This window comes from Gnatocerus cornutus, chromosome 2, assembly GCF_029298725.1.
Source record: "Gnatocerus cornutus isolate USDA-ARS CGAHR chromosome 2, icGnaCorn1.1, whole genome shotgun sequence".
Classification (NCBI taxonomy): domain Eukaryota; kingdom Metazoa; phylum Arthropoda; class Insecta; order Coleoptera; family Tenebrionidae; genus Gnatocerus; species Gnatocerus cornutus.
In genome coordinates, this window is record NC_142234.1 from 2,327,688 (window position 1) to 2,344,520 (window position 16,833).

The 16,833-nt window shown below is 33.0% G+C and overlaps 1 protein-coding gene across 1 annotated transcript; it reads left to right on the forward strand.

The window, feature by feature from the left end:
- Positions 1 to 524: 524 nt before the first annotated feature.
- On the forward strand, positions 525 to 10,056 carry LOC148178132 (uncharacterized). Its single transcript, XM_088030919.1, has 6 exons — positions 525 to 598; positions 656 to 706; positions 4,370 to 4,420; positions 4,520 to 4,558; positions 4,663 to 4,713; positions 4,872 to 10,056. The coding sequence occupies exons 2-6, from the start codon at positions 656 to 658 to the stop codon at positions 9,708 to 9,710; spliced, it is 5,031 nt and encodes a 1,676-aa protein (XP_087887045.1). The 5' UTR covers positions 525 to 598; the 3' UTR covers positions 9,711 to 10,056.
- Positions 10,057 to 16,833: the final 6,777 nt, after the last annotated feature.

Genomic DNA, 16,833 nt, shown 5'->3' on the forward strand with positions numbered 1-16,833 from the left:
GCGAATTTCAAATTTTTCCATTTTTCCTTTTTGAGGATGTCTTATGCAGGTGTTAGTCACCGATTGACTTGTGAACTGACACTAATGAGGGTCGAAGAAGTGCAAAAAATTGCAATATAAAATTTTTATCCAAGGCCTGAATTTATCAATCTATCCTCGTACATACAGGATGTCTGGAAAGTCGCGCACCACCGTGAAACTGTATCAGCGAACAATGCCATAGATCACCGGAAAAATGTAAAAAAATCCAAGTCTTCAATTTTGCAAGATATGATGAATCGAAGAATAAAAATTTAATGCCAAAATTAACGATTTCTGTGCAATAATTTTACTTTTAAATGAATTCATTACCTAAAGGACATTTTGCGCAAAGGCAGGATGAAAATGACTGAAAACTGTATGTCATATTTTTCACGGGCTCTTTTCTTATCAGAAATGCCTACTTACATTTTTACGTCTAATACGACAATTATCTGATCAGTCTCAAATTAGATAGATAAAAGTTAGTTAAAAGCAGTACCTGATAAAAATCAGTTTTTATAAGACGCTTCAGTGAATTCAATGGACTGTTTTAAAATTCTCTTGAAATTTTAGAGAAGTAAATGACTGTTATTAAATGTTAAATTAAAATACCAATTCGTGTTTTTTGCTACAGATGTCTCAAGGCGATGACACAACATCTGAGCTACCACCAGAAGATATTGAGGTACAGTAAATCTGTTTTTATTTAACAAAAATAATGATTTGTGGTGTGGGTCAGTGAAAAATCTCGCTTTCCTAAAATTTTATGTTATGTCAAAATTTTGCAACTTGGCCCAATTTGTTCAATTAAAGAATGGCAGGCAAGAAGATTTGCAATTTCCAAGAGTTCAAATTGTTGTAAGATTTTCGTCCATTTTAATGCTGTTTCGTCTTCTAATCTCATATAAATAATATTATAAATTCTGCTAAACACTCTGTTTCCAAGATTAGAAGACAACAAAATTTAGACAATATGTGTCTAGCAGTATATAAAATATGTATTAAGTATGTCTAAAGTAAGAGCCTTCCTTGCTCGCCTTCTGAAAAAATATTAACTGAAAAAAAAAGTTGCAATGTAAATCAGACTTTCTAGAACTCTATGACCCAAAAGGAGGGTGAATTTAAACCAAAGTTACGAAATTTCAACAATAATAATCTCCTATCTAATTGTTGAGTTTTGAAACACAGATAAGTAGACTAAGCAATTTTTTTTTTATTGAACCACTTCAGTTTTAATCAGTTTCAAAAATAAACAATTGTTTTAATAGTAGAACCTACATTCAAAATAAATTTGATTTTGTTAATTTTGTAATGTAATTCGCACTGTTGTGTTCTACTAGTTCTGTCACTTCGGACTTCTGTCAATTTTAGTGTCAAACGTCAAAATCGTCACATTTGAACAATAAAAAGCAAAATTAGACACTTTATTCCTTTAGTGATCAAGATTTTACAAAGTTACCCAATCAATTTTTGAAGAGTATTTTCAAGTTGTACAACCAATCTAATCATTATCTTCGTAGAGCGGCATTTTTAAATTTGCATGGAAAATCACTAAGCGACTAGATAAAAATTACTTGAAACACGGTGTACAAATATTAATTTGCTGGTGGCTTCAAGTTAAAATAATTAATAAAATAAAAAAAACGGAAGCTAAAACGACTTGAAATGCAGAGATTCTAAGAAACTGGTGATTTGTTTAAGATAATGCAAATATTTACGATATTTTTTTTAAGTGGTTTATAAAAATATCGAATAATTAAAAAAAATAAAATAAAAATCGGATGTAGTAAAGAGTAAGAAATCTAAAGTTTAAATAAAACAAGAAAACAAGAATCTGGAAATCTAAAGCTAAAGTTTTAAGCAAATTAAAACAATATTTTTAAGAGTTTAAAGAACATCGACAAAATGTAAAGAATAAAATTAATAATATCCAATTTAGGATTCAATTAAAAAAAAATAGAAAATTTGGGCAATTCACAATCTAATCAAATCGAAAATCTAAGAATTTAAATAAATAAGTAATACAGACGCGACCAAATAGTTTTGGTCATCATTTTATAGACATTTTGAACATTCGAGTGCAGATTATGCATTACTGTCAATTTGACATGTGAAAGTCAAGCAATTTTGTCAAAAGTAAGAAGAATTTTGTCAAATGATTTTTACATCCAAAATAAGTCGCGACTGTAACCAAAATTCAATTTAATTTTTCTTGCAAAAATTTTTTTGTTGGCATTATATTTAAAATGCGGCTTTGTGATTGGCCTGAGCGAGTTACACTATGCTGATTGTTTTAAACTCCTGCAATTTTTGCCAAATGTCAAACAAGAGCTGTAACATTTGTCCTGCTATTTTTTAAAAATGCTTTTTTGTAAATTGGTAAATTCTTTGCAAGAAAAATGACGTACAAAACAGGTGGCGAAACGTCATTGAAGTGTCATTTATTATTAAATTACGTTTATTATTCAAGGATTTTCATGATTTCTCGAAAAAATTCTGGAGAATTCTTGAGAATTATATGTAATTTGGGATTTTTTTTATTTATAAAAAATCCTAAATATCTCAAAAGGACCCTTAAAAATGTTAACTTGAGATTCCTAGAGAGATTCCTAGAAACTCCTGAAATGTTCCGGAGAATTTTAAAAAATTTAAAGAAACTCTAAGAAATCTTATAATTTAGCTGCTAATTAGTAAATTTATAGAAATTTTGAGTTTCATTCAAACTAAAAAATATTTCACGGGTTTTATAAAATTCCGTAACTTGTGCAGTTTTAATTCCAAGACGATGAAATTTAGTGAAATTGCGGCATTGGACCTGTTTCTTAAGTGTGTTAAATTTTAAAGTTTTAGAGCAAGAAGTAGAATTTTTAGAAATATTGATTTGCATTCGAACTAAAAATTTCCACAGGGGTTCTAAAAAGTTCTGTAATTTGTGTAGTTTTAATACCACATTAATGAAATTTAGAGGAGTTAATGCTCTAGATTCGCTTCTTAATTGTACTTAAGTGTAGGGGTTCAGGGGTACTTACAAGTACATAAAAAAAACAGAAATCAGTTGAGTGCACACTTGAAAAACTTAAAGGATGATCCATTAAATGCAAACCCTATCTAATCATTATGATAAAATATTAAAGATAGAATCGTACCTATTTTGTTGACATGCAACTAGATATGTGATAAAAATGTGTGGATATGTGGACCCTTTTAATACTATACTATCTAATCGTTGAAACAAATTTTGAAGCGTTTTGCTCCATCAGCAAATCCGAATTCAGAAATATTTAAAAAAATAATTTTTTAGGCAATTTAAACTGAAAATGGAATTTTTAAGCCTCAAAAACGGCCTAAAAGTAAGTTTTTCTGGCCGCAAACATTTTTTTCCGATCTATGATGGCGCCATCTATCCATAGTTTTGCATATTACATCAAGATACCGATATTACCCTCAATTTTATAATTATTTGGGTAAAATCAAATCGACAAACTGCTGTAAAGTGCAACAAAGACGTGTTGAATTCCAATTGAATTCCAATTAAAACCCAATTCATACAAATTGTGAAGCTATACTTGCCAAAACTGGAATAAATAACTGTTTAAGGTTCAAAAGTTTATAGATTTCATTACCAGTTGAGCCTAGAGGCAATTTTTTTGGTTTCGATTGTACGTACAAAAATTTATTTTTGGCATTTTTTTTTAACTTGCAAAGTTATAGCAATGCTTGACAGCATTTTGAAAGCTAATTTAATGAGTTTTTTAACGATCTATAATCATCACATGCATATAAGCACTTCTTAAAACATTTGTGGAAAGCTGACGTGTCAAAAAAATTGCAAGACAAAAAAACATTCAAAAGTATAAAAAAAATTCTTACTATTTTTTGTCGATTTCATTAAAAAATCAATGTCATTGTTTCCAAATTTTGATTTCTAGGCACATATTGCTTAAACATCCTGATTCCTATACACATATTGAGTTTTGAATTGACTTTTATGCTAACGAAGCCCAGAATAATACATTTTAGAAAACTAACATATTTCTGAATCCGGCCCTGAGGGAGCAAAACGGGCTTTAGATTTAGACTCAGAAACAATTTCTACTTTCAATAATTTTCTACTGCTATAGTACAAATTTTGCTTAAAATTTGTGGATTCTTCAATTATTATTATTTTAGCTTTTTTCAGAGTATTAAAATTCTGGTTCATGTGCTTAGAACCATGCAATTTTAATTTAACAAATCCCAAAAAGCCAAGTTTAATCACTTTTAAATTCTTTTTGAAACTATGCAATACAGAAGCTAACTACAAATTTTTAAAACCAAAATTTGATTAGGTATTTTCACTTTGTTTCAGATGTCCCAAATAAATGGAGAACTGTCTTCTTCAATTGGAACTTTATTCGAAGTAAGTGTTACTCCTAAATGTTTTTCTCGTACAATCGCTCGCTTCGCTCGCGCCCAACACTCTATAGTTTGCATTTTAAGTTTTTGTATTTATTTTTAGAGTTGCAATGCTTCTAGTTCAGACGATTCAAATTCAAATGTGAGTATTTTTTTGTTGTCCAATCGTAGTCGTTGTTAAGTAGAAATTTTTTTGTACAAAACAACGCGTTTTCAGAGAATCATTGCAATGCTCATATTTTCCAGAATAACGAAGAGAACAGGCGCAGTCAACGAGTCTCCTTAGCTTCTGGAGAGGTAAGTCCAATTTTTTCTCATTCCTACACATCTTGTTGTTAAATCGGCAAGTTACATAACTTATTTTTTTTATATACAATTGTCAAAACAACTTTATAGTAAATTATATTGACATAAAATCAATTTTGATTCAAAATTAGATTTTGCTTCATTTATAGGTTTTTAAGAAAAAATCCGGGACGACAGATCTCGGCAAAGACTATGAGCACCTGTACATGGCTTACATAACCTTAGAACTAGTCTTCGACAAAAATGTCGAAAACTTTTATTTGTCTTCAAACGACGATAACTTTGGATCGTTCGATGATGTAGTTATAGAAGTCAAATACTTCAAGCAAGAAGAACCAGTTCTTTATGCTCTGCAGTTGAAGCATAAAGAGAATAAAGTGTTAAAAACCAACCACCTGAAAGGCAACAAAGGAGATTTTAGCATTATGAAGTACATTGGAGATTTCCAAAAACTCAAACAGTTTGGCAACGTTCAAATGATCTTGTACACAAATTGCAAAGAAGCCCTAACGTCCCAACAAAACGAAATTGAAATTGAGTTCAACAGTGAAGCAATCAAACTCGACTTGAAAACCGTTGATGAAAACCCACTGTTAACAACCTCAACGAACGGAAGTTGTTTTAGATTGGAAAACGAGAAATACAACGATTTTTTTCAAAATTTTTCGTTGTACACAAACCAAGCTGATGTGGCTAAAATCAAAAAGCTCGCACTAGAGATGTGCGTGGAGAATTTACACGGCGATGAAGACACCTTTCGAAAGTTTCTGGATTTTATCACCAGCTGGAGCCTAGCAAAAGGAAACAAAGGCAAGCTCAACAAGGCATGGATCAAAAAACAACTCTTTCTTTGCGTTACGCACCCGCACATGAAGAGTTTGTCCTTTTCCACGACCAAACAAGTGGACGAAAAACGTAAAATGATCAGAAACGCGATTACAAAGTTCGATTATACGTGCATCAGTCCGGAGAATTTCGAAGAGATTAAGACTTTTTGGGTGGACAGTATACAAAATGCGGACGTTGTTTCAGAAGTTAATGTGAAAAACAACGAATTTTTCCTTTTTCTTCACAGTATAAAAGACAGGGACGAGCTTAGTGGAGACAGCAAAGCAACTAATCAAATTTTATGGCTTCTGGAAAAGTGTCCTCTTATAATCAAAGACTTTTCACGGGTAGAAAAAGCCATTGAGGTTTGCGAGGAAAAACATGTGATAATTTTGGAGAGCGGCAATTGGAAGTTACCGAAAATATTAAGAAAGTTGTCCGATTTGAGGTCACACAATGTGTATAAAAAGATTCTAGACACTTTTAGCTTTTCAATTGAAAACCAACAAGAAACTAAAATCCGATGCTTGATTGACATGAACGAAGAACTGGATGGGAAAATCAGCATTGACGATCTTGTGAAAATGGTAAGAGGGCCAATTCCAATAGGAGAGGCAAAACAAACACTTCCTCTTTGTCACATGAGGCGCCGACTGACAAAAGTAGTGATAGACCTTCAATTTCTAAAAACGACTCCTAAGAAAACCCTATCGGTAATCACAGGTGTGCAAAACAAAGACCTTTTTAAGAATCAACTTCAAAACGTCAAATGCGTGTCAGTTGGAGAGGCAGCGATCCAGGAAGACTATGAAGTCATTTACACCAACGAAATTAGCAACGAGAAGTTTCAAGAAATCTGCTCCTTACACCCGTCGAAACTCATCCACCGCTTCAAATATTTGGATAAAAATCGTCTAGAATGGATGAGAAGCAACAAGAATTGTCCCATCAAAAATTTCAAGCAATTAAGAAAATTTCAGTTGGAAGACACCAGCGTGGATATCCACGAATCCGAATTATTCGCCGACTATGAAAGTGGGATTAACTTAATCTGCGCTAATCCTGGAATGGGGAAAAGCACCTTAATAACAAGCCTGAAGAACAATCATTCTTCTGATATTTGGACCGTGGTGATCCACGCTCGAAACCACGATCAACACTTCGAGCGACACCAAGAAGACGCCAGGAAATTCGTCGAGTTGCTTCTAACTGCAACTCTTCACGGCGACTGTCAAGAGATTTTCGCGTCTTTCGTTAAGAAGAAGAGAGTTAGGATCGTTTGGGACGGACTGGACGAAGTGTGCGAGAACAGACTGACAGTCATTACGAAACTAATCAAAATTCTAACAGGAATGGAAGAGTACGGTTTTAATCAATGGGTGACTTCGCGAAATAATTTGAAAAGAGAGTTAGAGAACTACTTTGGTACTTTTGCTCGAGATATCACGCAGTTTGACGAGAAAGAACAGGAAACTTACATTCAAAATCGCCTAAACGCGAATGATAGCGAGATAAAAAGCATTGCTGGTACTATCAAATCGAACATTCAAACCTATTCAAATAATGATATTTTGGGCATTCCGCTGCAGACTTACATGTTGACAGAGTTGCTGATACGAGACAGAAACAAATATTTAACACTTTTGACAGGCGAGTTTTCGATTCTAAGCTTGTACGAGCATTTTATTGAGGAAAAATTCGTCGTCTTTTTCACCGAGAAAAAGAACCAAGATTTGAACATCAACAGTAACGCCACCCAGTGTGACAACAAAAAGAAAGAACGCGTCAAATTTTACACAGACGTGGCTTACAACGTTTACTTGGATGACTCCTGGACCAAACTCTTCAACCAAGTTTACTATTTTCCGGGAAAAACTAAAAACTTCCTCAAAGAAACACAGTTAACAGGGGATGAAATCGGGTTTATCAAAAACGTCCCTGATTTAGTTAACGTCGAGTTTTCTCACAATTCGTACGGTGAATATTTTGCCGCTTTGTATCTATTTGAGAACAGCAAGAATCGGGCGAATTTGAAGATATTTATTGCGAACGAAAAAAACAATAACATTCGGTTTTTCCTGGATTTGATGTTGACTAAAAGTTCAAAACCTGCGATGGCAATAATGGTGAAAAATTTCTCGATGTTCAAAGAATGTACGCGGGACGATCTAAAATACAGAGATGAAATAAAACGGGATCTACTATGTCTATCGTGCGCTTGGAGTGAAAACGTGCCAATGCTGAAACTGCAAGGTGATAAACAATTTAAGTTCAAGCGAGGAACGGCGACAACTGACATCAAAGAAATTCTTGACTATAAAATCATTAAGAAAAAATTTGATAGTCTTAATACCATGTCGTTGTTTACACTGCATATTCTGTTGTTTTACCCATTTTTGATTCAGTTTTTTAATACCGTCATTGATGACTTCGACGCCGATTACTTGCCAACAATTTTATTCTACGCGGTGAAGAAAGACAACGCATTTTTCTTCGATTATATTGGAGATTCGCACAATTTAAGCTCCAAACTGTCTCAAATCGATTTGGTCAGTTTTTTGGCGTTTATTTTAAGGTGTCAGTCCAGGAATAGTCTGGCCAAAGTGATGCTTGAAATGAAGTATCATCGCGTTTTTCTGGACAATTTCACAAAATTTTCGGAAATTTTCAAATCCCAAAAGGGAGGTTTGTTTGAGTACTTGTTAACTTTGCGCTGCAGTGACTATAAGACCTTGCTGCATTATGCTTGTGAAAAGGGTTCTCTTGACGTTATAATGATGTTAATATACAAAGGTTCGGATTTTATGGCGATTGATAACAATGGGAAACTTCCAATTCACGACGCTTGCGAAAGTGGAAATTTTAAAACAGTGGAGCTTCTGATTAAAGAAGGTTCTGATCTAAATCTTCCAGATAAAGAGGGCCGGTTACCAATCCATTATGCTTGCATGAGTGATAATTTCGATACGGTAGAACTGCTGGTGAATAAAGGCTCTGATCTTAACACTCCAGACGAAAAAGGTTTGTTGCCACTTCACCACGCGTGCAAAAACGATTGTTTGAAAATAATGGAACTGTTAGTAAACAATGACTCCAAATTAAACATTCCTGATGAGAAGAATTTGTTACCAATTCATCACGCTTGCAAAAACGATCGTTTTAACATCGTTAGACTCATGGTGGAAAAGGGGTCGATTCTTGACACCCCAGACGACGATGGCGTGTTACCAATTCACTATGCTTGTCGGCGTGGTCTTGTGAACTTAGTCGAGTTTTTGGTAACCAAAGGTTCCAATCTAAATCTTCCAGACAATGAAGGCATTTTACCAATTTTCCACGCTTGCAAAAACGGACAACTGGAAACAATACAACTGTTGGTGGACAAAGGTTTCGATCCAAACATGTCAGACAATGACGGTGTTTTCATAATTCATTATGCTTGTGCCAGTTTCTGGAGTGGGCATTCAATTCTAACATTTCTAATGCAAAAAAATGTAAAATTAGATGTAGCAGATGCGAACGGTTTGTTACCAATCCACTACGCTTGCAGAACTGGTAAATTAAACACAGTGGAACTTTTAGTAGACAGCGGTTTTGGTGTTGACGTTCCAGACAACGAAGGCGCCTTACCCATTCATTACGCTTGTGGAAATTCCATGGACGGGCATTCTATAGCAAAATTCTTAACACAAAGAAAGGTCGCTTTGAACCTTGCAGATCAAAACGGTTTGCTACCACTTCATCACGCTTGTAAAAGTGGGCAATTTGAAACAGTACAGCTTTTGGTGAGCAAAGGTGTGAAGCTTAATTTTGCAGATAAAGAAACTGTTTTGCCAATTCACTACGCTTGTGCTAGAAATAATAGCGTCGGACATGCAATTGTTCAGTTTTTGATAGACAAACATGCTTTCACCAATGTTTCAGATCAGAATGGTTTATTACCAATTCATTATGCTTGTAGAAGTGGTTCATTTGAAACGGTTAAATTATTGGTTAATCGTGGATGTAAAACTGATGTTGCTGATAAATTTGGCAACTTACCTATGGTTTATGCTAACGAAAGGCAAGAAAATGACATCGCCCAGTTTTTGAACGAAAGGAGTTCAATGGGGTTTGGACGTTTGCTCAGAAGCTTGTCTCGCTCATTTAAAGAAAACTAGTTTAGTGTATTTTTGATAAATGTTAGGATTAATTTTTTTTAATGCGTGTTTTATATTGTTACTAAATATTAGTCTTTACCATTTATTATTCAAACTGATTCATATTTTTTCAATACACAATTTTCAAAGTCTGCAGTGGAATTCCTACTACTTTTATATCCAAATTCATAGTATTTATAGTATTTTTGTTTTCTGGAATTACCCGTTCTTCTCGAAAACTGTTGTCAACTCAATTAACTACAGTAGAGCCTCGGTAATCCGGACTCTTGCTTGTTCGGTGATCGCTGTAATCCGGCCGGGCATTGGGCTTTGCGAGGTGACGGGCGGGGGCGGGCTGCCATGAGCCAATGCGTTAGTTTTTTGTCACTCTTTTGAGTATTACAGATTTTTTGAAGAAGAATTAACTAATGTTTTATGTAATTTAACTTACTGTTTTTCTACATAAACATGTACATTTTTGTCTTTATGCTTTCATTAAAAAATTGATTAAAGAAACTAAAGTTAAACATGTGTTTTATTACCGTTAAATATGGCATACTATAATCCGGACGCCTCGATAATCCGGAAAGGGTCTTGTTTTTGCCTCTCCGGATTAACGAGGCCCTACTGTATTTGATAGATACATTTCAAATTGAAGTTTTTTCGTCTTCACTCGATTATTTTTGAGCTAAAAAGTTATTTCCAATTTTTGGTACAGAATTGTGGCTTCCACACCTTTTTTTCTCTGGCTCATGAGTTCTAGGTCACCTGTATTTTGTCTGCAGCTCCCAAAAAGTAACAATTTTATTCGTTTTGGCCAAATTTGCTGGGACAACAAATTTCTTGTTTATACTAATAATTTAAATTTAAAATTGCAAAAGTGTAATTTTTTATTTTGTTTTCTCAAAATAAAATAAAGTATTCTAAAATCAGCTCAGTCATTTTATTAATTGTGTGAGTCTGGGAAATTGCGTGTCTCTAAATTTAGACGGAGGAAATTTAACCGGTGTACAAAAATAATTATACAGGTGTACCCGAATAAAGTACGAAGATTTTAGTCCCAATATCAGACACGACAATAGTGTTGTTTTTTCAAATGAACACTATACAGGGTGTCCCAGAACTCGCGCCCCATAGAGCAAGGGAGGGTGCCGACAGCAATACAGATGGTAAATTTCTAAACAAAAATTGACTAAATTTAATAGTATTCAAGAACTGATAAAAAGTTAATAACCAATCCCGAAGTGGAGTAAAAGGCCATCCCAATTTCCTAGGCAACGAGAGTCTAATATTCATCTGACCAATGGATGATAGTATGTGTCCATAGTTACCCATTTTCAAATTCTGTTCAGTTTCAGGATTGGCTACAGTTTTTTTGTCTTATCTTGGTTATTTTTTGAGTTAAAAAATTATAGTTTCGAAATTTTGGTTCAGAATTGTTGCCTCCATAAGCCCTTTTTCTCTGGGGCGCGAGTTCTGGGACATCCTGTAGATACACCGTGTTTCAAATTTTTCATCTAGTTACCTTTGGAATGCCGCTCGCATTGTACTAGTCCTGTCACTTTGGACTTCTGTCAATGATGTCACTTGTCAAACGTTAAAATCGCCATAAGGGAACGAATTTAAACAACAAACAGCAAAATTAAGCAAAGGCTGAGGCAGTTTTATCCCCTTAGCGATCTAGTTATTGTAGGTACCTAATAATTTTTTAACAGTATTTTAAGGTTATGTATCCAACGTAAAGAGGCATTTTTAAATTTGTATGAGAAATTAGAGGTGGCTAGATGAAAATCTTTTTGAAATTATTGTTATTTCATGCAAGTTTGACAATTTAAAAATTCATCCGTACATTAGACAGAATACTGTCACAGTAACATTACACTGTATCAAATAGACTTTAAAAACGTCTTGTTGCCTTCTAATAAATTTGAAATTTGTACATTTAACCTACGGAAAAGCTCTGGCTATCGCTTTTCTGTTTTCATTCGAATATCAATTGATCTAGTCAGTTCTTCTCGTCAAATTTGCCATTCCAATTGCTGCTGGCATGTGCCCTTTTTCTGTGGGGCGCGACTTCTGGAACACCTGTATATTCCAAGAATCACAGCATTTTAGACTGGTTCTTCTAAATTAAATACAATCATTTTAAATCCACTTAGGTAGCTTAAGTTTTTTTATTACTTGCATAGTTATTGTAAAACATTGTAAATTTGCTCCTGCGCTCTATCTTATCTTTTTGATTAGACTATCTGCATTCAAATTTTGACATTTATTCTATTTTTATCGTCAGTTTTAAGTCTCGTGTTGTAAAATACATTGTTAGATTGTGTTAAATTAGTCACACATTTTTTAAATGAATGTTTTCTTTGCTTTGCTTTTATGCTTTTATGGTTCCTAATTCTACCTAAATTTCGAGACAATCAATTATGACGATAAAAATAACTCACTATTTATTTTAAATCGACAATTCAAGGTATTATTCGTCAAATTTGAGAGGATTTATGTATTTATGTATCGAAGTGTACTGTTAAGTACTGTTCGTGCACAATTCAATGCATCAAAATTCTCAAATTTGTTCTAAAATCTTCACATTTTGACGTCTTTTGAACTTAAAGTCATTTATCATTGTTTTAAGTTTTAAAAATCATAAGAAACTATTCTATTCTACAAAAATTGAATACATCATTTGTACGAATTTCGCGGCGTCACTTAGGTACACGCATCATTGGTGGCCAAAATGCTACAGTCGGTAAATTTCCATACGTCGCCGCCATTACTGTTGAAGACGGAAAGACGGACTGAGAGGCAATTTGTGGTCACTTCAGCAAGCTGCATCGATCGGTACGAATATCCACTTAACAAACACTTTTTATAATTAAGCAGAATGAAATTTAAGTGGTACTTTTTTCACCATCCAGTTAGGATCTTCAACTCTTTCAACAGTCGACCCTAATTAGACTAAATGTCGCCGCTTTCGTTTATCCAGATTTTGATCAGCAGGCATGAGGAACTTTGGATGGGGTCAAACTGACGATCGTGAGAATAATTATGCCGCTTTATTATTGATTATTGATTATTGGTCATAAAAAACATTTGAGTTTTCTGATCATCTGCTGACACAACGGCATTGTCAAATGATGATTGCCGGATTTATTACACTGTGTAACAAAATTTTACAAAAATCATATTTATCTGATTTTTTTGTTAATATAGTCATATAGTAGTAATTTGGCTTTCTTCTAAAGAATATAAATACCATTTGTGTGAGTTGTCTCCAAGAAAAATTATAATTTATTTGTTTCTCGTTTGGGAAAATTAATAATTATATTCATAAAATAAAACAAAAAAACCAATAAACTATGAAAATCAAATGCGGTTTTACGTTAAAAATTCATTTTTGTTCTTTATCTTTTTGTTAGCAAATGGAAAAAAACAGCAACCCAAAATAGCAGTTAGTGAAATGATCCTGAAGTTCGCCAGGGGTGCGATTCTCGAAATGTGCTGATTTGTTTTAGTGCACTAAATATCCATATTTAGTGTGAAAAATAAAAAAGTCTATTCTCGACGTTCTGTGAACATTTGTGTACTGAACTTTCAGTATGAAATTATTAGTGTGGTCGATAGTAGACTAAATTGCATGCTAATGTATTTAGATTGGCAAAATTTTTGATAAAGCAATGTAATTAGAAGAAGAATCTAGACGAAGGTCTTAACTTAGATATAGTAGTAGCAAATTTACATGAAACCAAAATATATAGAAAATTCCTTAAAAATGTGGAAGATAGAAAACTCCGTAAAACTTTTCGATTTACTGAAGACACATTTAATTTCAAGACCTTGCAAATCCTACTCCAAAAATTGCGGTGGTTTTAGTGTTATCATGATATTTTTCTTCTGCAACACCACTGATTGGAAGATAGACATAAACTTGTTTTGTACAAGAACCAAAAGTTGTTCAGAAAGTTTAGGTGATTTCTTTTGCTTCTCAATAACACGCAAGTTATAATTTTTACCTTGCGCTAAAAGTTTGGATCCACGATGAGATATTTCTCATGCAATTATGGTTTCACGAGTCAAAAATCGTATCAAAAAGTAGCAAAAACCATAAAATTTGTTCATTTTGCTATGATTTCTTGTGGGGAACTTTAATGCTGCATTTATTTTTGTTGAACATTTAACTGGAGAGGTTAATTTTTTGAGATCAGTCAACCTGACAAACTGTTTTTGCGATGTTGCCAAGATAATATTTAGACCGCACTAAAATATTAGTGCACTTTTTAGTATGATGATGGAGAATACACTACTCTTGATACCACACTGATTTTCTCCTACTAAAAATTTAGTGGAGTAAAGTTTAAGTGTGATTTCGAGAATCGAATACAGGGTGTTTTTAAAATACACTATAAAGAATTAAACACTTTCGCAGCCTTAAGGAACTCAATTGACTGTTTTTTATTTATTTTTTAACGATATAAAAGAAAACACCTTTAACTACTTACTTGGAACACCACTGATGAAAATATCCACTTAAGAGAACAAACCTTGAATTGTTGCTAAGCAATCAAGACTAAATTCTTTAATCCAGTGGCGAACTGAAAATTTTAATTAAATATTTGATTAATTTTATCTCGAAAACGAAAAAACTTCTACCTACAACATTTTTGTCAATCGATTCTACTTGTCTTCACCAAGTACCGTGTTTTGTGTGGTAGTTTATTTCAAAAACACCCTGTATTTAATTTAAATGAAATAATTTTCATTGTCATCTTGTGCCCACTTTTTAATTCGTAGTGAAACAGAAGTTTTTAAAAGTATTTTTTTTTCTGTTAATATAACGACATTTCGACAAAACCAATAATGACATGTTAAAAAGTAAGTCAGTCTCTAACGATAAATATGAAAAAAATAACATTATTTTTGTTGTTGCATAATGTTTTGGATCACAAATTGATGGTGAGATGGTTTGTGTCGCAGAAAATTACAATGATGGAACTTGTACTATACAGGGTGTCCCAGAACTCGTGACCCAGAGAAAAAAGGCGTATGAAGGCAACAATTCTGAACCAAAATTTCAAAACAAAAATTTTCTAACTCGAAAAATAATCGAGTTAAGACGAAAAAACGGCAGCCAATCCTGGAGCAGAACAGAATTTGAAAATTGGTAACTATGGACACATACCACCATCCATTGGTCAGTTAAACATTAGACTCTCGTTGCCTAGGAAATTCGGATGGCCTTTTACTCCACCTCTAGAATAAGCTTTTGGGATTGGTTGTTAATTTTTTATCCTTTCTCGAATACTTTTAAACTTAAGGGGATATCTAACAAACTGTAACGGTAAATTCTGCTTCAAAATTCGGCGTAAAGTAAAAATTATATGAAACATTTTAAATATCCAAACGTCAAATGTAGCATCTCCCTTCAACCCTCATTATTTGTAGACGACACTCTTTTAGTGAGTTACCCATGGTCAGTCTGCTTACTGCGATAATAAAACCATAAATAAAAACTACTTGTAAAAACCCCAGCCCGAGTAGTTTAGATTATTATTCCCATCATCTTGTGGTCAGGACAATAGCTAATAGTTTTGACTGCACTGATGGCCAAATTATTATTGCCCATGGCCAGTGAATCTTAAATGCTTTGATAGTAGAGTCTGATACTTTACAAATTACACCCATGAAACGTAATAATTACAATATCTCATTATTATTATTTAATGTTTATCTTCATAAATAAATTAAATTTTTTCCCGTAGAGGTGGGATTTGTGTAATTGCAAAAATTGTAGAATTAATAGATGCACTGAGATCTTCGAATTTTGTCCAAGATTTTTGTAAATGTAACAAAAAATAGTGAACATAACTATAAATAATTAAATTATAAATAATAATTATATTCTGTTGTTTCAGTGATTGATATATCTTTTAAAACCTTTAAATTACGAAAAATTTTTCAGTCTTTTCACCACCCCAAAGTCATAATTTTGACAACAAGCCGTTATACTACTGTCTGGTTGTTCTCAAAATACGTATGTGTGAATTTTGAAAAGTCTACGCACGTGAAATGCTAAAAATTATTTCGCTTTTAGCCAAGTTTTCGTATTTAATTAATCAAAAAGTCATTAAATATTCACTTTACAAAAATTGTATACAGCATTTAACATAGTACACGTTGAACAGATTCATATGCAAAAAACAGAAACCAATTTACTAAAAAAGTTTTCGAGTAATCGTGTTTGTAAAAGTACATTGAATTTGCCTTATATGTATTGAAATTTGTTCGAGATCTTAAAAAATAAAGATAAAGGCAAATATTTATCACCTAAACTATTCTAAAACAATTTAAAATTCTAATTCATCAGATATAAAGTTCAAAATTTTGAAATGATTGTCCTCAAAGCTACGTTCAGTTTGAATGAAAGAGAAAAATCTTGTTTCAGGCAAATTTAAGATTTTGTGTGTTTATGGAAAAGCTTCAGTTGTAAACTATCCCTTCGGCTACAAAATTGATTTATGGTACCCGCATTTCTACCTACCAGACAGATCTCTCTGGTACAGAAAAAAGAGATGTCACTGCTAGACAAGGATAACATGCTTCGAATATGAAATTTTCCAAACACGATTTCTCAAAAACTATTAACTTTAAAAAAAATCGGTTTGGTCGACATTATTATAAAATTAGTCTACGCATGTAGAGTGCTAAAAATTATTTCGCTTTTAGCCAAGTTTTCATATTTAATTAATCAAAGTCATTAAAGAATCATTTTACAAAAATTATATACAGGGTCCGGCAACACTTATGTCCACCCCTAAAATCGTCTTTAATTTTAAAGATAAAATTTTGAAACTTTGCATACGCTCATAGTTGACAAAGCTCTAGAAGCTGACGCAAAAATTTATTTTTTATCACGGTTTGGTTAGCGTCGCGACGTCTAAGAAGTATAATTTTTAGCGATTTTTGAGTTTTTGCAGAAAAATTCGCGAATTCAATTTTTTTTCAACATAACTGTGATACAAATATCTGAGTTTTTATTTTAAATCTAATACAAATTGTGTTTAAAATTTGCGAAATAAACGTTGTTTTATCAAGTTAGTTTTCAAAATTATGACAGCGCAGTGGCAAACTACGTTTACACCAAAAT